This window comes from Phoca vitulina, unplaced genomic scaffold, assembly GCF_004348235.1.
Source record: "Phoca vitulina isolate PV1807 unplaced genomic scaffold, GSC_HSeal_1.0 scaffold42, whole genome shotgun sequence".
Classification (NCBI taxonomy): Eukaryota; Metazoa; Chordata; class Mammalia; order Carnivora; family Phocidae; genus Phoca; species Phoca vitulina.
Window position 1 is genome coordinate 12,254,990 of NW_022589745.1, and position 24,220 is coordinate 12,279,209.

At 42.1% G+C, this 24,220-nt stretch overlaps 1 protein-coding gene across 7 annotated transcripts in view; it reads right to left on the reverse strand.

Moving 5' to 3' along the window:
• Positions 1-374: 374 nt before the first annotated feature.
• CYRIA (CYFIP related Rac1 interactor A) overlaps positions 375-24,220 on the reverse strand; it is a 104,895-nt gene continuing 81,049 nt past the window's right edge. For all 7 annotated transcript variants that reach the window (XM_032430136.1, XM_032430134.1, XM_032430131.1 and 4 more), the window contains 9 exons: positions 15,473-15,594; positions 14,105-14,210; positions 12,267-12,403; positions 11,721-11,798; positions 11,425-11,541; positions 11,254-11,333; positions 9,604-9,730; positions 5,689-5,759; positions 375-3,668 (listed from right to left, as the gene is read on the reverse strand). In XM_032430136.1, the coding sequence (XP_032286027.1) occupies positions 3,605-3,668; positions 5,689-5,759; positions 9,604-9,730; positions 11,254-11,333; positions 11,425-11,541; positions 11,721-11,798; positions 12,267-12,403; positions 14,105-14,210; positions 15,473-15,594 (902 nt within the window). In that variant the 3' untranslated portion in view covers positions 375-3,604. The remainder of the gene's footprint in view (positions 3,669-5,688; positions 5,760-9,603; positions 9,731-11,253; positions 11,334-11,424; positions 11,542-11,720; positions 11,799-12,266; positions 12,404-14,104; positions 14,211-15,472; positions 15,595-24,220) is intronic.

Sequence of the window (24,220 nt, forward strand, 5' to 3'; positions counted from 1 at the left end):
ATATAGAATAAGTTAATGGCCGACTTTGTTGAATCCATAAAAGGCTACTACTCTCAAAAGATAGAATGCATGTTCCTTAGCATCCTTGGACAAGTAGGTCTCATGCATCTCTAGATATCAATCATGCCTCTTTTTATTCTATACCTTTTTAAATAATGAAAAATCTTTGCTGAAATTAATAAAATATAGCTGGTCCCAAGAGCAGAATATTTTGCGTATTTTATGTTGTATATAAAGAGAGGTGGAAGGCAGATGGTGTGATTTGCTGGTCCCCAGAGAGGGTGTTTAGCAAATATCGATGTTTAGCAAATACCTATGATCATGTGCTCATCACCCACTCAGCATTGAACATCATATAAAATAGAGGTATATTTTTAAATATATGTACCAAACTTTAATTTTCATTTCACACTCAAAACTTCTGTACAAAAAGAGGCAAAGCAGGCAAAAAAAAATTACAATGACTTTAGCAAACAACGTATGACAACTTTAAAACAGCTTTGTGTATGCAACAGCTTTTATAGATGTAGTGGGGAAGTTAGGTTCCAAAATGTCTTTAAGATAAAATTCCACTGTTTATTATTAATGTCTAGAAAAATTTGTAGCTGTTTGGATACAAGACTGAATGAGAATTCTCTGAATTCTACTTGTACAATTGGATTCCAAGATTGGGTAGGCTTTGTTTTTCTTTTGAGGAAGCATGATTATTACTTTTTTGTAACTTAAATGTGATGATGTATCAAAAACCTCAGTTTACCATTAATGTCTTGATACAATGATGATGACTAGAAGCAAATGATGAAGCATGAGTTCTAACAATTAAGAGATTACTATCAAGACTTTCTTTCTGGTTGTTAATAAATACTCCAGCCCTAATGGGCTACCACAATTCAAAACACTCACTGCCACTTGCTTTCATTAGCAGCTCTTAGTGATGCATGAAAACTTCTGAGAACAAAGTCATGGTGCCAAAGTAGCAGCGCATCTGAGAAATGTAATTTTCACCTGTTGTCTGCCCCCAAATAAATATCTGAGTAATGGAAAACACTGTTTATTTGAAAACTATGAAACATCAAATATGAAATATAGTTAACATCGACATGGGTACTGTGGCTAGCACTTTCCCCCAAACCACCCACGGGTCTTAAACACATGCAGCGCACACAGGAAAAGAAAACATGACTTTTCATGGACTCCTGATGCCTGGAGGACAGTCTGTTAAAAGAATTTGTCTCCCACAGTAGCTCAGGAGTGGACCCAATATCCATTACCTGTTAGTGATCACAGACGTTCAATTAACTTGTCCTCCTGATCATCAGAGGCAACTGGGCTTTTGAAAATCCATGGACAGGTGGATATTAGCTTTGAAACAAGGTGGCCTGGCTATATTGGGGCAGGCCAGCAGCCCCTCCTGTATGTTTGGTCCCATTTGATAAAAGTCTAATTAAAAATTATAAATGTGCTCAACAATTTCCTCTGCAAGTCCTTTCCTCTCTCCAAGACTTAAGCTCCTCACCCAATAAAGGGAACAAATGGACCCAATGATGATAAACATTGAGTGCCTCTATAATTCTTGTCTTGACCGTTGCTGCCCAAAGATGACGTGAGGCTGCCAAATAGAACATTTCTTAAGCTGAACAGTCAATGAATTTTCTCACCTGTTGTTACCCCATTTCCTGGCTTCTTCCAAGGTGTTAAAATCCCTAGGTTTGAAAAGGCCATGAAGGCCATCTAAGTGCATTCCTGTCCTGATGAGAGGAACCCCCCCCTCATCCAAGGAGCTGTACTTGTTCAGCTTGAAAAGTTCTAAGGAAAAGGGCCTTTTTCTCTCTGTTGACTGACATTTAGATATAAACCAGAGAATCTGTTCTGTCACTTGACTGGATTTTTTGTTGCTGTTGTTAAAAATAAAACAAAACAAAAGTATCTTTCCCCTTTCTTGGAGGACTCGAGAGAATGCCAGCTGGATGGAAATCAATTGTGTCTGACGGCTCATTCCTTGGGACATGGTGAATGACACCCTAATGTACCCAGGCCCAACTTCTGGGATTATCAATCACTGGGCAACCCTTTCCTTCTATCAGAAATAGGCAAGTAATAAAATAAGCCAGACTGAAGATTGACTTAAAAGTGTCCAATCTCATCCCATAGTATGTATGCATAGGCCACATGGTGAAGAGGGAAAGAGTCAGGAGTGAGGGATCCTGGGCTCCAGTCCTACATGGGGGTTGATCCTGTTTGACTTCACCCTCGTCACATTTCTCTACTGGACATTGGAACAGGAGAATTTCAAGGTTCCATTATAAGCTCCGATCTGCAGACAGAATGACTCTAGGCCTGGTCCTATCTTCAAGACAAGGTGGGGTGATGATTCCTGGACTCTATTTCCTAAGGAAGCATGTAAGAGTCAGCCATTTTATTGGCTCATTGCCTTGTAGGGCTCTTGGAGATCGTCTGTTCTAATTGCCCATTTTATAGATGAAGAAAGTGAGACACAAAGAGCTTAAGTGAATTTCCAAAGACCACATAGTGGATCAATAAGGCTAGGACTAAATCCATGTACTCAGACCAAAGTTGTACACATTGCAGCAAGCTAGCCATGCAGTCAGGGAGGAGCTACCTTTTAAATACTAGGGAACTGGAAAATGTAGCATTTCCCCCCTCTGGAGTCCCCAGTTTTCTGGAAATTAGTGAAGTACCCGAGACCTCTGTCACCACATGATCAGTCCACAAAGGGCAGGGCCCATTTCAGGAGGGCTGCTGGGTACCCAGGACCCCACAGATACCTGGAATGTCAGTAAAATTACCCAAAGCCAGAGGGTTGAAGTGGAGAGAGGACCGTCCTGTTGCCTGTGTGTCCTTCCTCCCAGCCTGTCCCCCACTTCCAAGACAACCACCTTCACAGCTCAGCTATGACAGCACATCTATCTATTCTCACTTCTTTCTTACAAATGGATTCAAGCGCAGGTGATTTTCCTCTTGCAGAATCAAAAGGGAACGTTAGAGGAATATAAATCCAGAGAGAAGGGGAATATGTCGCTAAATAAAATAACGTACAAACAAAAAAGCTGCACATGTGGTTTGCAGTCTGAGGGAAGAGAGGTGAGGGGCGTGCTGAATTCCAAATACTTGAGTTTGTGTCTTCACATGCATTTTTCTTTTCTTGGATTCCTCTCTCCCTCTGTCAGGATAACGGTTGTGTTTCTTGTAGCCAAGCCGGCACAGGAAATCAAATACTTCGTGTTTCTATAAGTAAACTTCCCAGAGAGATTACACATCTAGAATTAAAACACTACCACAAACTATTGGGAATTTTGGATTGTTACAGGTGTAGTTAAAGGACTCCAGTAGTAAAGATCAACATCTCCAAATTTTGGCTTTGGAGAAGAGGGTTTTGTTTTAGACATCAAAGGTTAGGTTCTCAAGTCAATTTATGCTCTGCTGGGTTGAGTCAGTCAAGATACAAATTAAAGTCCATATATTTCAGTGACAAGAAGGAAACGGTTATGTAAATACACAAGTATTAACATCAATCTGTATTAAATTATGTAAACATATACATCTTCTGAGGTCAGTACATAGATCCTCTTCTTTGAGCAGAGCTCTACTGAAGCATTGCTCGAATCTGTTTGGAAGTTGATTCATCATTCAAGTGCTTGGTAGTGAACCTGGATGGAGAGAAAGCAATGGGGTCAGTGTGTAAACAGTGCTCTGCCAATACTTCATGATGACTCTCAGCCCTTCTTTACCTTGAGAGACACAATGGCTATTTAGAAATCAAACTTGGGCTCGTTCCTTACACAAATAACCACACTTCATGCCCAGCGTATTCTCGGATGGATTTAGGATTTGATTCTTTTTCCTAAAGGAATTTTGCAGTGCGGTTATTCAACAAGTAGACCTTTTATCTAATCAAATAAATATACAGAGGAGATAGAAGCCATCACATTTTCCGGGGAGGTCAACTTCACGTGAAGGAGTGCAGCATCTCAACCATCTAGGCTCCCGCTGCTGAGTTACAAATTTCAGAATGTGGATCTGCATCCCAACATTCCCCCAAAACTTCAACGCTGATGGTTTTCTACTTTCCTGGGAAGGTTTATGCTCATTGCCACCACAAGGGGGCACAAAGGCAGGTAAACAAACCAAAATAAGGAGCAGCGCAGTCTGCAGCCTCCCCATTAACCTGGCGCAGGCACGGTGTATGAAAGGAAGGAAAGGGGAATTATCATGTCATCAAACCTTGCCAGGTCCTGGACACTCGTGTAAGTCCTCATTTCACCCACACTAACTCTTTGCGGAAGAGGTTCCCGCCTCCATTTTACAGGTGAGAAAACTGAGAATCAGAGAGGTGAAATGACCCATTTCAGACCACAAATCTGCCAATGTGTGTGATTCGTGAGGGATCTGTGGCTTCTGATTTGGACCCAAGTCTGTCTGCCTCAAAAGCCATTCACCACAACACCTACAAGAAACCACAGATGCCAACACTCAGATGGGACTCACTGCTCAGCCCAGTGCCCTGCTCTTCACAAAGCCTTGCTCAATTAAATGAGGCTGGAAAGTTAAAAAAAAAATTCAGGCACCAGAGTCTTACTGCATATGGGAAGTCAGCCTGCTGGGAAATGGGCACCAATGGAGAAAAGCTTGGTTCACGCACGGAATCTGGAAGGCTACTCTGTTAATGCTACATCTGTTCTGAAGAATGATGACCTAGCAGCTCCACAAAACAGCATCAACCTCAGTTTTATTCATTAAATGTGTGGCTGTTTCTTCATTTATTAAATGGGGATAATAGATCACCTTCCCTCTCTTGAGTTGTGATAATTAAATGAGACAACATACTCGGGAGTGGAGTATAAGACATGAGCATTGTACACAGATAGAAGATTATTGATCCAGTCCACTTACACTTATTGAACACTTACTGCATGCACAACAGTGAGTGGGACTCGGGAAAATCAAAGATGAATAAGAGAGCGAGGACCATAAACCTTCCAGATTGCAATCCAGCAGTGGAATGATTTACGTGGTAGTATGATTTAACAAATTCCTGTACATGTGTCATGGCTGAAAAATAAGAATCCCTTCTCTGGAGTGTATTAAGCACGTGTATCCTTGGAAGAGCGGCTGCCTGGGCATCAGCTGTTAGCGGTGAGAAGCTGAAATGAGCCATAGCTTCCAAATACTTGGGCCTCCGGCAGGGTAGAGCACATCACCCAGGGAGCTTTAGAACAAACACAGAGTGGATGCCTGTGTCCCCACCCTGGAGACTCTAATTCATTCGGTCAGGTTGGAGCCTGAGCATGAGAGTTTTCAAAAGCCACCCACAATTTTCACATACAGCAGGTGAAGGGGCAAGTGAGACTCAGGAAGCTTCTTCTTCTGATGAGTCTCCACTGACCACAAGGCAGTGCAGCCTGGAGTCAGGCCCACGGCCTGTGGGGTCACCCAGACCCAGGGGCATGTTCTAGCTCTGTCCTGTGCTGTGTGACGTTGGGCAAGTTATTTCATTTCCCCACATCTCAGTTTCTTCCATCTGATAAAAATGGTGCTGACTTCAACTGGTTGTTGGGAGGATTAAATGTGTGAAGACATGCACGGGGTTAAGCCTGGTGCTCTAGGGCCTGGTCCCCAACAGCATCTAAGTTTGAAGTCTCTCTGAAGGGTCACAGGGCTGAGGCTTACCTGAGGGCATTCAGTAGCCCCTCCACACTGTCCGGGGCCTGTTCCTTCAAAACCTTTATGCAGCCTTTCATCTGGGAGGAGAAAGCACAACATTTTGTTAATAGCCTAGCAACTGTGTCCATGATAGTATCCGTTCATACCACCATCGGTGCCTAATCAGATCGTGTTATTTCTGCCCAGAGAAATCAAATACAGAAATGACCAACAGACCTTCCTACTCCTTCATGTTAGTGAGTTGCTCTTTGGGGCACTTCTAGAAGCTGTGTATCACTTTTCATACTCTACTGCCATTGAACATTTCATGTGTCTGCCATTCGGGGCCAAAGACTTGAGACTGTGATCTTGTCTTGTGCTCCAGAGCCAAGCGTAGGGCTACCCCCACCCCCCACCCCCAGTAGCTGCTCAGTGGACACTGACTGCATGAATTACAAACCCAATGATTTTATGCCACCCCTCTTTCCAGGATGCTATTCCTCCTTTAGCTGTTTGATTGGCATTTTTTTTTTTTTTAGGACAGAGCTAAAGGTCACCAAAACCAGGAGGCCTCTGCACACCTCATTACCTTCATCAGGTAGAAGTAACCACCACCTCTTTGTGCTTCTAATAGCATGCTGGCATTTATCAGAAGATCTTGGAGATCTTGGAGATTTTAGTGCCTGAATTATCTTGGCTCCCTCACTAAGAGGGGACTGGTGAAGGACAGAGGTTAAGAATTTGAACCACTGGGGCACCTGGGTGGCTCAGTCATTAAGCGTCTGCCTTCAGCTCAGGGTCATGATCCCAGGATCCTGGGATCAAGCCCCGCATCAGGCTCCCTGCTCAGCGGGGTGCCTTCTCCCTCTCCCTCTGCTTCTCCCTCTCCCTCTCCCTCTGCTTGTGTTCCCTCTCTCCTTGTGTCTCTGTCAAATAAACAAGTAAAATCTTTTTTTGAAAAAAGAATATGAACCACTTGGGGGTAGACAGCTTTGGTTTCCTCCATCCTTGCTTATTTAGTACCTGCATGAACCTGGGTAAGTTTCTTAGTTTTTTGTGCCCTTGGAATATAATTTATTCATAATTTGAGAAGTCCATGAAAACTAGGTTTACAGAGATCACATTATATTATGCATATCCTAGAATTTTTTTTTTTGACAAAGAAGTATCTTCCCGCAAAAAATACAATCGCTCATTTTAAACTCAGATGTTCATGCTCTGTATTGAATTTGGATAGACCAAGGACCTCTTTTATAACGGTCTCTTTCAAATATTTTCTGTGGGTATACTTCTGGTGTGTAGGAAGTTTTATCTTATGGCCTGATAGACCCTGGTAGATTGATGGAGGTAGCCAGAAGCACAGGGTTGAGAGTCATTTGAGGGTCACATTATAGGCTCATCAAGAAAGAAGGTCATGGTCCATCAGAGGTGCTGGACAGGCAGGATAGGCAGAGCCTACAACATGACAGGTGTGTGCCATCCCGAGCCTACTCACTTCCAAGAATGGGCTCCAGCCCAGGGATGTAGAGATTTGGTCCCTTTCCCGGTGGAGCTCATGGTCTAGTGGTAGAAGAGACCCCCAAGGTTCTCTGATAAGTGCCCGCATTCTATCAGGAACACAGAGAGCCTGGCTTTCTGGCACCCAAGAATGGCATCTCTTCTCTCAATGACCCAACCCTTCTGGGCCTCAGTGACGTGGCTCTGACAATTCACTGCCCCAGGGCTCCCCCCCTCCCCTCTGTCCACTTGGGAAAATCCTAGCCCTTCTCCAAGATCCACCTCCATCATCACCCTCTGTCTCTTCTTGAAGCAGAATAAGCTTCTCCCTCATCTGGGTTTCCAGGGTGTGTTCTTTGTAAGTGCATATTATGAATGACACACATCTCAGGGCTTCACAAATCAATATTTGTTTTTTCACAGCTGATGACACTTAAAGGATATATAAACCCAGTGCCTATAACTGCTGGCTTAGAAGCAGACTGGTATCTGAAGGCGCCCCTTTATGGTGTCAAAGGAAATGGCCCATCTTGAATACATGTTGTATTTGGTAAGCCTGAAACTTTCTTAGAGAAACATGCACACTTCAGTATGAACAAGCTTTTCCTAGTGAGACTGAGGAACAAATAGATTTCATGAAGACTATGAGTGGTTAGATTTAACATTATATAATGATTATGGCCTCAACAGAAAGACTCAGTAAATGACCAGCAAGGACAAGCTTTTAGAATGTTAGGGATACAAGCCATAGTTGTCCCCAGTGTGTTTTTAATTGTTGACTCTGTGACAAGTTAACAAGTGGCTCTGGTCAATGAGAATGTCCTGTGGGTACCAAACAATAAACTCAATCCACATTCAAATGATGTTCATGGAGTTATTAGAGTTATTTATATTTGATCCATAGTATAAGAATGTTAAAGCCTCACAAAGAATATAGTAAAAATGTTCATTGGTACAAAAATAATTCCATGATATACTGTGATGCAAATAAAATACAATTATAGCAGGGTGCTGATCTGTTATGTACACACACACACACACACACACGTGCATATACACAAACATCCATATAAAAGGAAGGGAGGTAGATATGCTGCCATATTGACCATGGTCATCGCCTATGGTAAGGTTACTATAGAAAGATACATTCAATTTTCTGTATTTTGATTTCTTATGTTTTCCTAATTCTTTTATACTAAATACTTTTTTTCTTGGTAGACAGAAAATAACAAAATCATACTAAAAAATAAAAAATAATAATAAAGGCTCTATGAAGAACCATGCCTAGCTGTGCTAGGAAGCCAGACCTTCAAAATAAGTAGTCTAATTCCACTTTAATTGATAAATTTCCTTAACTCTCTTCAGACTCGTGGTCCCTCTGGGCATGAAGACTTTCTGTCTGCACGGTACTAAAGTATCAGAGAGGCTTTTCTGTGCAGATGAGTGAGAACAGGGTGTGCCCCCCAAACTTAGCACAGTCAGAATGAGTTAATCCCAAAGGGGCCTATTGTGCTCTTAAAAGGCTTTATATTAACACACAGGATACACTATGGGGATGATGCTGCAGATGAGGACTAAGAGGAGATGTCCCTTATGCTACAATCAACAGAAGTCACTTGCACACCAAAATCGTGAGTTTTCCACTTATATTCTTTCATTCGGCAAAAACACTATGGAGTATCTATTGAGCATCATGCTCTATGTCGCGTATGGTGTTAGGCGGTAGAGCAGGTGTTGGGCATACAGATCATAGTCTCTGCCCTTACAAACAAACTTGGAGTCTGCGAGGGAATCAGAAAATCCAAAATGGTCAGTGCTCTGGGAGCCAGCAGAGAAGGGAGGTCCTGACCATGCAGAGTACAGGAGATGTGTTCCTGAATGAGGGGACATTTGTGGAATGGTTTAAAGGAATCCACCCATCAGAAAGAAGGGAGGGTCCTCTGGGCAGGGAATGGGGCTCAAGCATATCTCAGTGACATCAGGTAGAGCCACCAGTGGGGGTTGGTAGGAGAGGAAGTTGGAATGTTGTTTGAAATTTGACCATGGTGTCTCGTAATCCAGTATCCCCCAATGCTGTTTACTTTAAGACACATATGACATATTAATATCTATATATTCATATGGCACACTGGGTACCCAAACTGAAGGGGCAGTTTGCAACTAAGTGACTATTCACATCTGCTCAGCTTCTCTGCAGGCTGAGGGGATTAGTGTCTCTGAGCTCCTGCTATGGTTTTTGATTGGATGTTTTGCTTGTAAGCACATGAAAAAGATTGGACTTCTTGCTATGAGGATAGCTGCCATGGGGGGGGCGCTTGCATCTTGGAGAGATCCCCACCTCTGAGTAGTGGAGGGAGGAGAGAGAGAGAGAGAGAAAATCAAGGTCTGTCTGGCACCATTCACGAGAGCTCTTATTTGGAAAGCAGAGTTCATCACTATTCTTACATCAATCTTGGATGTCTTGCAGAACGCTCCCACGGGGTGAACGTGGTCATAGAGAATGATGACCCCCACCATCACCCTCATGCAGAACATCAGCGTTTCTTCACTTGTGAACCTACTCCTGTACTCCCTGGAAGAGAGAAGAAATGGCAGCCGCGTTAACTTCCTTGCTGGAGCACGTCCATTTCTGGCCACTTTAGACTCCTCCAATTATCTCTTGAGAACAATCCCGGACCTGCAACAACCAGGGTAATATGCTCTTAAAGAAGCCCATGATGATAATTCTCCCTGAATCTATCCAACCAGCAATTCAGTGTGAAAATAAGGTAAATTAGAGGGCAGTAAATTCTCTTCTCTTCTGCCCTTCAGTGGGCCAGCTCGTCACGTACATCACTCCCCCCACCCATCAATCTTGAATATTTTATAGCAGGACCCTCTGGCTGTCCAAGATTATAGAGAATAATGGCTTCATTATGGAGAAAAAGAATCAGGCTCATTTCTACAGAGCGGCTATCATGTCTCCAGTCAGAGTAACTTCCTTTGTTAAGACACAGGCTGCAGATTGAATTGGATTGGCAAAGATACGTAAAAGAAATTATGTGCCATTCATTGGGGCTGGGAGTATTTGTGGAGTTTGAATTTTGTTCACTTACCTTGACAGGGTCCCTGATGATTCAGATAATTCAAGATAATTCTAGAGGCTTTCTTAACTAACCTATTTCATTATGAATTGGGCCCACAATGAAGACGATTACTATTTCTGTCTTGGAATAAATCTTAACTTTGGTATAAGTGAAATATTTGAAATTAACACCATATTACATTTGAACAGAGCATCACATTTCATATGGCTCTTTTGAGGTCTCTGGCCCTCCCAAGCCCTCTGCCGCATAGATGGCATTATGGGAACCTCACAGGAGAAGGAAACAAGGCCCTGCAGGCCATACCACCTGTCTACAGGCACAAAAGTGGCTGAAGAGATAACTGGAACCCTGGCTTGTGGGTGTGGACTTCCTCATTACCACGCTGCCTCTCCATTAACAACCTTTGCCACTTCTAACAATCCAGCAGCTAGTTTAAGTACAACGAAACTGTTGTGAGAGGCAGAGTCAGAAGGGAAGGGTAGGGAAGGGTAGGGAAGGGAGAAAAAGAGAAGGGAAGAGGGACAGAAGTCTGATAATCCATTATCATTCTTGCAACAATATTACCCCTTCTGCTCTTCGTTCTAAATCTTCTGCCAAATCTCTTCTCCAATATACTTATAATAATAATAATAATAATAATAATAATAATAATACCCAGTCATTTAGGCAGCCTTCCATTTGGCCCTTCCCCATCTTCTACAGCATCTTTGGTTTGGGTCCTGGTTTTGCCGTCTAACAACTACTCAACCTTTGGGAAGTCGGTTAACCAGTTTGAACCTCAGGTTCTTCAACTATACAATGGGGCTGATTACATTTATCACCCAGAGTTCTTTATAAAATTAATTCAGATAATATACCTGTAAATGTCAATGTGCTGACCCGAATGTTACCACCACCACCACCACCACCACCACCATCATCAATATCATCACCATCATCAACAACATCGTATTAACAAGCTCTCTCCACGTGACCTCTAGACCATGAATCCGCCTCTGATCTCACTTACGGCGTTTCCAGCATGACTTTACAAACACTTGTCATCGTGCTGAGGCAGTCTGTCGTGTTCTCTATTGGCAGGGTTTTGTTCTAAATGGGAGACACAAAAGTATATTAGCCCTGCTAGCAGCTTCCCTGTGCAGTTAAGAAAAAAAGCACCTCAGTGCTCAGCCTCACTTACTTCGGAGACAAAGTGCATGGTGGCATTGCTAAGGGTTTTCAGCATTGGCGTGGCTTCTGCATAGAAGAGGGACATTCGATTGGCCATCTCATTATTGACTTCATTCTCAATGTCTAGCTGATGAAAATAAGAAGAGAAGACACAATTGATAAAGACAGGGTCAGAAATCCCCAAACAGTGTCTGCTGGAAACGGAATTACAGATGAAGGCTGTCTTTTCCCCGGGCCCTGCCTGATGCAGCAGTCAAAGGACGACGTGGAGAATGGGTGTACAGACCAGGAGACCCAGGGGCTCACATGCATGTTGTTGATGCGGTTGCGACTTATCGTCCTTCTGTAGTAGCTGAAGTCGTTCTGAATAGCTGGGTTCCTCATCTGAAATTCAGAAGAGAAGAAAAAAGGTCATCGCTCCCCACCACAGAGAGGATATGCATTAGGAGCCCAAACTCTAGACTCGGTAAATATACCAGGACATCTCTTGGTTATACAATAATCAAAGTAACTTCTGGTTAAAAATACTCAGAGCCTCATTGTTTTAACATAGGCCCTGCTTTTCCTATCAGCCAGATTGCAGGGAAAGAATACATGTTCTCAATCAGCACAGATACTTTGAAAAGATTTCCTCTTCTCGAATTTGGCAGATTTTGAATTTCCATGCACAAACCGCCATCCTACATCACGTTGACTATAAGGAATGCAAATTCTCACCGCATTTTATGTCTCTGTAGGGAAGGAGCTACATCGTACTCATCTATTCCCCGCCCCACGGCATTAGCAGAGTGCTGGCACACAGTAGGTCCTCAGGACAAGCCTGCTAAACTGTCTTAGCGTGTGTGGTCTAACCTTCAGCTCATCAAATCGCAGGGTAAAATGGAGAATTTCCGCGAACTCCTTTGCCAGGGCCTGCTCCCGTTCCAGGTGCTGGGTTGGCGTGTAGGGTGGACAGGTCAGAGACTCTAATAAACTCTGAAGAGCTTTCTCTGAAAGTCAAAGTGATAAATATATATCTGAGGTAGCCCACAGAGATCATTCTAGAAGCCCAGTTCTTAGGCCCCGTTGACATTCTCAGAGATAACCTGCTTGAGTCTTTCTTCTCCATGTCTTTTCCCATAGCCATGTACAGTGCGACATGTGAAGAAAGGAGAAGGAGCCCATCAGGCCCGAGCAGGCTGCCCCCCTACCTGTGGAAGACCCCCAGGGCCACACAGTTTTGCCCATGTCCCTCAGAGCTCAGCTCAACTCTCAGTGTTCCATAGTGCCAGCTCCGACCACTGTTTGGAAACCAGACACAAGTTTTTGGATCCTGTCCATGAGACTGTGTGGTACTTTTCTGCCAACTCACTGCCATATCGACCTCCATTACTGTCCTTGAAACAGTCTCATTACTCCTTCTTGTCTATCCCTAAACATTCCCTCCCATTTTCCCTTCAACATATTTCTAACAATACTGACTCATTTAATCAATCCTCTGCAGCGGGGGTTGGCCAACAATAGCACAAAGGCCAAACCTGGCCCATGGTCAATTTTTACAAATAAAGTTTTATTAACACATAGCCCCACTTTATTTCCATTCCTTAATGTATTGACTCTGGCTACTAATGTGCTACAATGGAAGTGTTGGGTGGCTGCAACAAAGACAGGGTGGCCCACAAGCCTAAAATATTTATTATCTGCTCTTTACAGACAAGTCTGCTAGCACCTGAGCTACAGTCCTTAATTGTCTTTTATAGCATCTTTACAAGGACATCTCTTGCCTTTTCCATTTATGGGGATGTACTGCTTTCTGAGGTAGTCAGTTCTACCTTGGTCTGCTCTGACAGGTGGATCTTTGTCCTTCTGTTAAAAATCTGGCTCCTTAGGATTTCAGTTCATTGGGTCTAGATTTACACTTTGAAGAAACAGAGAAGGAGGAAACAGGGAGAAGCTAACCGAGAGTCTCCAGAAGCTCTCTTTTCTTGAAAGACTATTTTAGTTCATTCAACCATTCCCTTTGGGTCTTAGCTTCAAGTTCTCTCTACACCATGACTATTATTCCCCTAAAGTATTTCAATTTCTCTAACTCTTAAAATGTGACATTCATTTACAGCAAAAGTAAACATGACTCTCCCTTTCCTCATTCTAGCTGTATTAACTAATGAAACCTCAGACAGCTTTACTCTTGGGGGAGTGGTTAGATCACACAGGTGGTCACATCGAGCCAATTGTTAACCAGACTCGACTTTACTCTTGCTTCTGCAAAGCCATCCTGTACCCGTACAGGTTGTTTTTAAAGCTTAAGGGCAGAATATTGTTTGTTTTTCCCATATTTTACTATATTAAATTTATCACATGACTCCAGCAAATCAAGATTTTGGGGTTAGCAGGTAACCTGTTCATTTCAACTTCTCTGTCATTTAGAAATGTGATCAGCCCACAACAAAACTGTTAGCTGAGAACAAGACCACAGGACATCCACCAGTAGAGACATGCTCAATGTGCAGGTAACTGCAGGGCAGAGAACTCTGAGATGAATTTAAAGAAATGAAAATGACAGGTGTTTCTGTCCACGAATGGCCTCTCCTAAAACACTGCAGATGGATGTGGGCCATTCCCCAAAGCACTGAGCTAGCCCTTTCTGCTCCTTAAGCAAACTCTGTAACAGAACTTCATATGCAGGATGAAAACTATAAACACATACTCACCTAGCCTTATGGAAAATTCATAAAATCTCTTTAGCCTCACAACCAGAGGACATACTGCATTCCAAGCTTTTTCTTGAAGCTGAATGTCGTTGGGATTCTGAATTGCCTACAAAATCAAGATAAAATTGTCTGTTTAAAAGGAAGCAATAAGCTCCACATCAAAATGCCTTAAGATTGAGAAGGGATTTTAGTTTAAGAAAATACAATGCCTGACAGACTTCACTAATGTGCTCGTAAACTGACATCAGTTCACCGAACTGTCCTCCAAGACGTTCAATTAGAATGGAGATTTTAGCCCTTGAACATAATGTAAATGACCCTACAATTAGATCCTGTCATCTTGTTTCTCTTATTTTAAGTGCAAAAAATTGCAAATCTAATTGGAAGCCATTCAGCCTTCCTCTACCACATTTTGATTCTACTAAAGTAGAGCCAGAGCTCATTAGGAAGTGCAGATCCTGTAGACATCCTCCTTTTTCTATAATATGTATTACGTGCCTTCTGTTCTGTGACCTACAATATTTAAATCAATGGCGATCCCTAAGTAGAAAGACCACCTCTTAAGAGGCTGTCACATTCTTGGAAATGTTGTTTTGTCTGGGTTTCAGCAGCTTACGGATTATGTTAGTGGGTTTTCTTCCAGAAAGATGGGGACAGTGGCAGTAGGGTGTGCCTGTAAGTGCGTATAGACGTGCTCATGTGCGCACGTGTGTGTATGTGTTGACGCTTCCACAAAACTAATTATTTCAAAAAAAGGTGCGTGAAGTTTCTTGCCTTTAAGGCATTATGAAGTCTTAAAAGCCACGCTGACAATCTTCTTCTTTGTTTTGTTTTTCAGGGATTTCTTTTTTTAAGCTCAAAGTCATTTCAAGATGGCAGACCTGCAGGCTACTTAGAGCAACCTAGTTTCTGGCTGATATTTGTGATACTGTGGGACCTGCCAAGATTATTACAAAATGCTGAGAAATTCATGCAAACCCAGACCTCATGATTTACAGTTTTGTCTTTTTTTTTCTTTTCTCATGACTTATATTTCAACTGTCGTCCTAGACTTTATATGTATATTTCCCTTACATGAAGTAATATGCTGAGGAATCACTGTTTAAACGTCAGTCCTGTGCTATCAAATGTATGATTGAGAAGAGAATGGCTAATGTTTTACACAGTCTACAGCGCCGTGTGCTCAGATTAATGTACTAGAATAAAAGGGGCCATTCATACTTCGTGAAAACCACATTACCCTCCTTGTTCTTCCTAGTACACAAGGAAATACTAGGGCTATTACTTAATCTTGCTGGGTGTGTGTGCATGTGTGGGTTTCCCTTCTCGTCTGAGGGTGTTGTCAGCTCAGTGTTATCATTGGCATACATCTCGGATCTCTGGCCCCGCGCCCTTGTAAGCCTGCAGGTCTGCGAGGATGCTCTCAGAATCCTGGAGGACGGCGCTGATCTGGTTCCATATTTCCCTCTCTCCTTCTGTAGGCTGGGCATCTGAGCAGAAGGGAAACAAAAGACACAGAGGGATGATGTTTACAAATGGCTTGGAAAGAAGATCAGCATTCAGTTCTACCTGCTAGACAGTCCTGTTTAATTCCTGCAGGTTTGGTCTTTACTTTTTTTTATTTTTATTTTTTATAAGCTGCTAGGAAAGGAAGCTGAGACAACTTCTGTCCACGACTCAGTTCAAGCCAGTCATCCATCTGTCTGCACACGTTACACCAAGCATGTTGGAATCACTGCGGGCACTTTACTCATTTGTGTAGGACATACTTTTTGCACACCTATTATGTGCCAAGTGATTAAGCGGGTGATAGAAGGAATAAATATTGTCTTTGGGGGGCCACGTTTAATAGGAGAAGCTACTGAATAGTTCTGTTATGACTAAAAATCTGTGAATCTGAGTATAGGTGGGAAAACAGTCCCCCTTATATTACCATAGAAACAAATAAGCTTAAAATATTAATCATGCAGAGCCATGACAGAGATGTATCTTTCTGGAACACAAAGTCATGGAGAAAGCATTGAGATTTATCACTGAACGTGAACTAAAGAAGTATAGGATTTATTTATTTTTAGTAAGCTCTACACCCAATGTGGGGGCTTGAACTGATGACCCCAAGATAAGGACTTGCATGTTCTACTGACTGAGCCAGCCAGGCACCCCCAACAGGAGGTTCATTTTAAAGCACTTGTACTGTTCAACATTGATCTTGACTATAAACACTACCCACAAGAATAAGTGACACATTCAGGTTTACATAAATAAAGAACATATTCTAACAGCCACAGAAGCATTTCCTTAGCTCTTAATTCCCACTTTTACATTGCATTCCTATAGCCAATATATATTCTTGTCCCCAAGAGTATTTTGTGGAAGTTGGTGGGTGGAAGTCAAATGGTGGTAAAGATTAGGTTTTATCTCCCAATACCTATAAAATAGGTTACATGCCTGGGCTAAAAAGGAAATTAATCTCCATCCCAAACAAAGGCACTGCTAATGGAGGAGGGGGATAGCTGTCACCTCCTAAAAATTCATTTTCAAAAATCCAAGTCCTAAGATAGTGAATTCTCTCAGCAGACCCCACTCATGAAAAGGTAGGATGGAGTTACGTCAGGTATAACACTCATGAGTGCATCGTGAGGAACATGACAGAGACCTACTAGGTTATGGTACAGAACCTAGCCTGGGAAGCTAGATTACTCCTTTATCCTTTTCGACTCTCCCACTGCTTCTGGAAAATTCTCAGGTACAGTGTTACGCATGATATTAATGACTTCACAGCCTATCCTTTCCTGTTTCCCAAACTTCTCTCAAAGTGATATGGGTGTCTTAAACAGAAACCTTTAAAACCTCGTAAGTTAGGAAGCCTGTAACTGAGGAGAGTATTTCAGTCAACAGAATTCCAGGGTAATTTCTGAATAAGAAGAAAGTCCGGGAAGAGAACGTGTGACAAAAATGCAACATGAAGGTCCTAGAAAACAAAGAAAAAGAAAAAGCTCATTCCCTCAAATCCTTTCCCTCCTTTGACGAATGCACTGAAAAATCGGAAGCTAAAAAAGGCCATTTCCTAGAGAGAGAGAGATTTGAAGAGGAAGAAAAGAAAAACAGACTGTGACCAAATTCTGGGGGGCGTGGGGGTAAGCTTCTTTGAGTGTAATTATAAAGTAGTATGTAAAGAAGACACTTAGAGACCAGGAAAGGGAGCCTTCTGATGGTGGCTGAACGATGGCTCCATCTGAGAGAGTTGTCACTTGAAGTTTTAGACAAAACAGAATTAAAATGAAGTGGCTAGAAGACGAGGACCAGACAAACACAAAAACCCATTCTTCTAGTGATTAACACAAAAGAAGAAAAGTTTCAGTCAGTTTTTAAAAACGAAAGCCCTTTCTTAAGTGCTTCAAAAAGAAGATCATCTCCAAGAGAGTGGCCTAAAAGTGGTACTGGCCACAGACGGGCAAGCTCCGCTCTCTGATATGACTCAACCCCAACACTGATGTGACCACAAAGAGCTGGATGAGTGACATGGGGTGCTGTCACATCTCTCTCAGGGGTGGCAGAGTTGGGGCTGTGGAGAAGCCCTTCCGTCTTACAGGAACCCTCTCACAGCACTGCAGTGATCTGTGAAACAGGACCCCCCAGTCCCAGCCTTCCTCTCTGAGAAAATGTTTCTTTTGGCAGATGTCCTGGTGTCTTATTAAAAACGTTTTTTATATGGCCCCATTTAGCAGGGGTGGGATCGGGTCGAAGAAGTCCAATTCATCATTCCTTCTTCATCCCGACTAGAAACGTGTTGGCTCGTTTTCTTCCATAATTTGTTAGTCTTCTTGGATGCCCTATTTTTTTTTTTTTCTTCTTCCCCTGTCATGGAACAGAAGTCACTTCTTCATCTAGCTATCGACTAGGCCCTTGATGGTGGCAGCAATGGTCCCTGCCTTCTAGGGACTCAAGTCACATGTGGGGTCAACTTGCAAGGTGGAGAGTGCTGGCTGGGGAGAAGCTCTAATCTATCTGTCTTTGTTTTTTTTCAAATAGAAAAAGGACTCTGTAATTCTAATTTGGCATTGGCTCATATCCCTATGGAAGTTCATGATTCATTCTACTTTGATCCCCCAGCCATGTGACCAGACAGCCAAGACTAATTAATGAGAATCTGACCCATTAGGCCACGGGACTCTGGCTTTATTTCATGTGACCTTAAATCTCCAGGGCCTGGCATGATGCTGGCACATAGTATATGCTCAAGAAAGATTTGCTGGATAAAATACCTGGATGAATGATTTACTTCTCACACTACGTCTTAATGATGATTTTTCTGCTTGTCTTTGAATTGGAAGATTTTTGGAGACAGAGTCTATATTCTTATCCTCAGTGCCTCCATATGTCCTACCCATTGGAGACACTCAATAAATATGTCATGACTCAATGAACATATGAGGACATTGACCAGGTGGTAGAGGATGTGGGTGTTGGGAAGCAGTGAAAGAAATGAAGATCCTATTACTTCTGGATCCTCTCCTCTGGCTCTTCTTCCAAATAGTTTCTATACTGTTAACCTCTCTCACTATTATTGTTTTTATATATGTATATTTATCTACCATCAAATTGGCTATTCACCCTTTCATTAATACTTGTGTTTTTAAATCATCCATTATTCATCTACAGCCTCAATGTCTCTTCAGTATGGTTAACACACTATTAGGATATTTGTTGAGTGAAAAACTGCACCAACTATGTTGACTATCCCAATCCTAAGGCTGTTATCATTTGTTTTCTGGACTATCTCTTTGAGAGGCTTTGGGGTCTTTACTTCTGGTTTTCTCTGTATTTAGATTCAGTTGGTAGCCATGTTTTTAAAAATATATTGTGTCTTCAGATGTCAAAGGGAAACATCTTGAAAAATTAGTGATTGAAAAGGTACGCTGATATTTAACTGATCGGCAACCTTCTAAAGCACCTGCTGAGGGAACAGGAACTCGGAATTATGGGTTTTGTTTTTCTACTTTTAACACAAAGATTGACCTTTAGTCAAAGGTACACACACATACATATGCCCACCAATAATACTACTGATGTATTACTGATGGACATGAGGCCTTATTTCAGTTGTAGCCAGTGAATCCCTCGGTGATGTTTCCTCTAAGAATCACATTCTAAAATTCTAATCATTGTCAATGATTTTATCTCCATTGAGAAGAATGGTTACATCAAGCTGGGCTGCTCTTGTCCAACAATGAAGCTGTTAAAAAAAAAAAACAACAAACAAACAACCCACCCTGTGATTTACACAGGCAATTTAGAAACCAATCCTCCAAGGGGCCCCGGAACAAGCCTATTCAGGGCCATTCCCCAGGCGATGATTTAAAACCCTGTTCTGGATTTGCTGTTGTGCGAAGTATGAAAATGTATCATGTGCACTGTGACCTTGAATACATTGTCAAGAACTCGCTGAATTCTAAGTGCCTAGAATTTTTTAATGGAAAAATAACCCTCTTATCAAGGAAGATAGTGAGGCCGTATTCATTTTGTTTACAGGGGCCCTATTTACCCTCCTTTGGCTCAATTTGCTAGTGACTGTGGATATTAACTGTCAGGATTCTGGTGTCACTGGGGTCAGGTGGAGGCTTTGCTGTGGAGGCCTGTGATGTTTACTGAAAGCAGAATGCCGTGCATTCCACGGGGCGGGCGGATGGAGAGGAAGGTGGCTGAGTGCTTTGTTTGTCAGGAAGGAACATCTTTGGTGAACATACCCCAGGGCACAGGCAGCGGGGCTCAAACCAGAGTAGGGCTGTCAAATCAAAGGGTTCTTATCTTTGTAAATCAGCCAAGGACACACTGTGTCTTCACAAGGGCCGGGGAACACACATACCTTCTCCTCACAACCTATTCAGAACTGTATGGAAAATCTGACAGAGAATCAAACAAATTAATGGAAGATAATGTGAGCAGAAGACACCATTTATTTGGAGATGTGTTTGGCTTTGAAGGAAGCCGTGGCATTTCACCAATAGGATATACTGCTCTCTCACACCCCAGCAGCTGTTGTATAAACACTGAAGAGGATTTGCCACAGCCGTAAATTAAATCCCTAGCTCTTCTGCCCCACCACTTCCTTACCCCTCCACCCTTCTCCCCTTCAGGAAAGACTAAGAAATATAACTAATTATCTGTGATTAACATTTGGGGATATAAAGTTGGCAATGATTTATAGCAGAATACTAGCTGCTTGCAGAAACCACATAAAATTGCAAAGGTCCATTGGAAAATGTGTGACTGGGCTGACATATTTATTTGCACAGGGACATTAGTCTTCCAGCACCAGAGCCCTTTCCTATGGAAGAGTGAATGAGGGCCTGCAAAAAGCAGGGAGGGCTGAGGTTGCTGGAAGGCTCATCCATTTCAACCCCATGCTGTGGGATCCCGGTGATGCTATGGGAGAAGGAGGGAACTTCAAGGACGGAGAGTTTTGAGCCTCGGGTCCCACTGCCACCTCTGCCACTCACTGAATATAGACTTTGGGGCACCTGGGTGGCTCAGATGGTTAAGTGTCTGCCTTCGCTCAGGTCATGATCTCAGGGTCCCGGGATCAAGTCCCGCATTGGGCTCCCTGCTCAGTGGGAAGCCTGCTTCTCCCTCTCCCACTCCCCCTGCTTGCGTTCCCTCTCTCGCTGTGTCTCTCTCTGTCAAATAAATAAATAAAATCTTAGAAAAAAATTAAACGAATATGAGACTTCAAGGCCCAATCCGTTCATCTCTCTGGCTCTCAGATTACTTCTTGGTAAAGGGAGGGACACTGACAAGAGCCCTGTCCCCTCCCTGTATAGTCTTGTAGGGACTATGGCCTAGAGGGTCATAATGGGATGTTGACATAGATCAAAAGCATTTAAAAAGAGAAAGTGCTGGGGCGCCTGGGTGGCTCAGTCATTAAGCGTCTGCCTTCGGCTCAGGTAATGATCCCAGGGTCCTGGGATCGAATCCCGCATCGGGCTCCCTGCTTCTCCCTCTCCCACTCCCCCTGCTTGTGTTTCCTCTCTTGCTGTGTTTCTCTCTGTCAAATAAATAAATAAAATCTAAAAAAAAAGAGAGAGAGAGAGAGAGAGAAAGTGCTGGAAATTTAATGACTCGCTGTGACTGAATCTCCATGTTGGCATAAGTATTAATTGCTTTCCAGGTATGTTCTGTTCTGTTGTTTTTTTGTTTGTTTGTTTCATCTGTAAAGTGACCAGAAAACATCTCTTATTTTCCCCCTTTCCTCTCCCAAGATTATCTAGCCTCCTCTGAACAACCTTAGCAGAAGTGAGGGTACCAGAGAAGGGAGAGATGAAAGAAAAGCTGAGTTGTATCACTATATTGTACACCTGAAACTAACGTAACATTGTATGTTAACTACACTGGGATTAAAATTAAAAACTTAATTTAAAAAAAAAAAAGAAAGAAAGAAAAGCTCAGTAGTGACAGGAGGTAGCCTGTGTCATCAAAATCATCCCAGCTGAGGGGCTCATCTGACACTCCTCCTCGTTTCAAGAAGTAGGAAGCTGTAGTCCTAATAGGTCACAATATCCAGAGCCTTTCTGGGAGTATAATGAGTGGCTTGGAGGCTTTAGAATTTCCTTCCTAACTAGCCCCCACCCCCACCCCATGACCACTATTATTGTTCTTGGTATTCCTATCATGCTCATAAAGGTGGATTTGTCTTATAAGAAGAACATTTCTCAGTTACACTCTGCCAAGAAACATTTCTTCGACCTAACTCTAGAAGCTGCACTTTCTCTTCTGGCTAGCCCGCCACTTGCTCTCCATTCTCTTCTAGGCTTCCCTACTACCTGTACTATTGTCTCTGCTCAACGTGCTTGCGTCTCTCCCCAATACAGTTATATACTCTTGGAAGAAGAGAACATGTTCTCCTAATGTCCCCCCAATACTGATGTGCCCTATGTCATCCCTCTGTGCCTCTCTGCCCCCTAAGACCCCATCCCCATTCCTGCTGCTCCTGCCTGATGCTACAATGCAGGAGATGCACTGCATATAATTACTGAATCAGCATCAGTACAAAAAAAAAATCAAAGTTCCTAAGCTGATATTTCATGTCCAGCTCTATGCTGGACACTGGAGATGCAATGCTAGAAGCATAAGATGCCATCCAAGTCCTCTCTGCAGGGAAGTTCATGCAGAAGTGAAATGATACCAAAGACACCTAGTTGTGAAGAAGCAACGGGGGACACCAGAGCCAGCAAATATGTCCACAAATAGAAAATATCTATTTAAATTACACACACACACACACTGAGAGTTAAGTAAAGGAAAAGGCCACCACACATTGCAATGGGGAGTTTCTAGCAGATGTAGAAGCAAGATATACAAGAGCACAAGAGTGGAAGGATCTGTGACAAGAGTCTTTAATTCTTCATGAAATGAAGAATACATGTTGAAGATCGATTCTAATAAGTTGAAGATGTATCCTGTAATCTCTACAATAAGCATGAAGAGGCAGAACTAAAAAGCCAACAGAAAAGATCAAAGAGAATACCAAAATTATTATATTTAATCAAAAGGCATGAAGACATTAAGAGAAAAACAAAGGGCAAATACAACAAGTAGAAATCAACATCAAGATAGGCTCAGATACAAACATTAATTAAATGTAAATGGGCTAACGACTCCAATTAAAAGGTAGATATTATCAGCTTGGATGTAAAAGCTGGGGCCAACTACATGTTGTTTACAAGAAATACCCTGTAAAGATAAAGGCACAGACAGGATGGGGAAACATATGCCATACAAACAATAAGCATAAAAAAGCTGTTATGGTCAAAATATAAAATGCTTAATGATATATTTAGCAAAAGATATGCAAGACCCCTAAAAACTATACAACACTGCTGAGTGAAATCAAAGAATATCTAAACAAATGGAAAGATATACCATACTCATAGGTAGGAAGAATCAATATTGTTTAGATATCAATTCTCAAACTGAACTCTGGATTTTATATCATTATAATCAATATCCCAGCAAGGTGATTTTGTAGCAATTGAAAGCAGATTACAAAATTAATTTAGAAAAGTAAAGGAACTGGAGTAGTCAACAAAATCTTGAAAAAGAACAACAAAATTTGAAGGACTTACTCTTCTTGACTTTAAGATTTATTATTTGTCATAGTTTGGTATTACTTGGTGAAAAGGATCAATAAATCAATGGGGGAGAATAGAAAGCCCAAACATATAACACTGAGCTGATTTCTGATAATGGCATTCAAGCAATCTACCTGTGCTAGAACAAGTTGATAGCGCATGAAAAAAAAAAAAAAAACATTGCTCATAAAATAAAAATTAGTTCAGGATTGGTCACTGGTCTAATGTGAAGCTTAAATTTCTAGAACTTCCAGAAGGAAACAGTATAATGTCTTCAGGACCTTGGGGTGGGCCATAATTTCTTAAAGAGGAGATAGCATGCACTTAGTACAAAAGAAAAACAATAATAAATTGCACTTCACCAAAATTTAAAACTTCTGTTCATGCAAAAACTAGGAATAAAGAGGCAAGGCACTGAGTGAGTCAGAACATTTGCAAGCTATTATCTCATGAATGACAGGTATCCAGAACACCTACAAGGAACTCCTACAAGTAAGAATGCATAAAAGACTTGAGTGGATTATATATTCTAAAAATGCTAAGGGAATATTCAATAAGCACGTGCAAAAGCGTCCAACATTATCAGTTATCATGGAAATGCAAATTAAAGCCACAAGGAGAAAACATCCCATAGTCACTAGAATAGCTGAAAGGAAAAAGATTGACAATGTTAAGTTTTGGAAAAGATGTGTTACACCTGAGCACTCTAGACTGCTGGTAGAAATGGAAAATAGTACATCCCATTTGGAAAACTATTTGACAGTTTTTTGAAAAGCTGCATATAACTGACTCAGCAAGTCTACCCTTTGGTATTTAAGAAGGGATGCATGAAAAGATTCTACAAGAATGTTCACAGCATGTTTACTCATAGTAGCCAAAAACTGGAAGTAGCCTAGGTGATCATCAACAGGAGAATGGATATAAAAACTGTCCCACAATAAGAGTATTCAGCAAAGGGGCACCTGGGTGGCTCAGTTGTTAAGCGTCT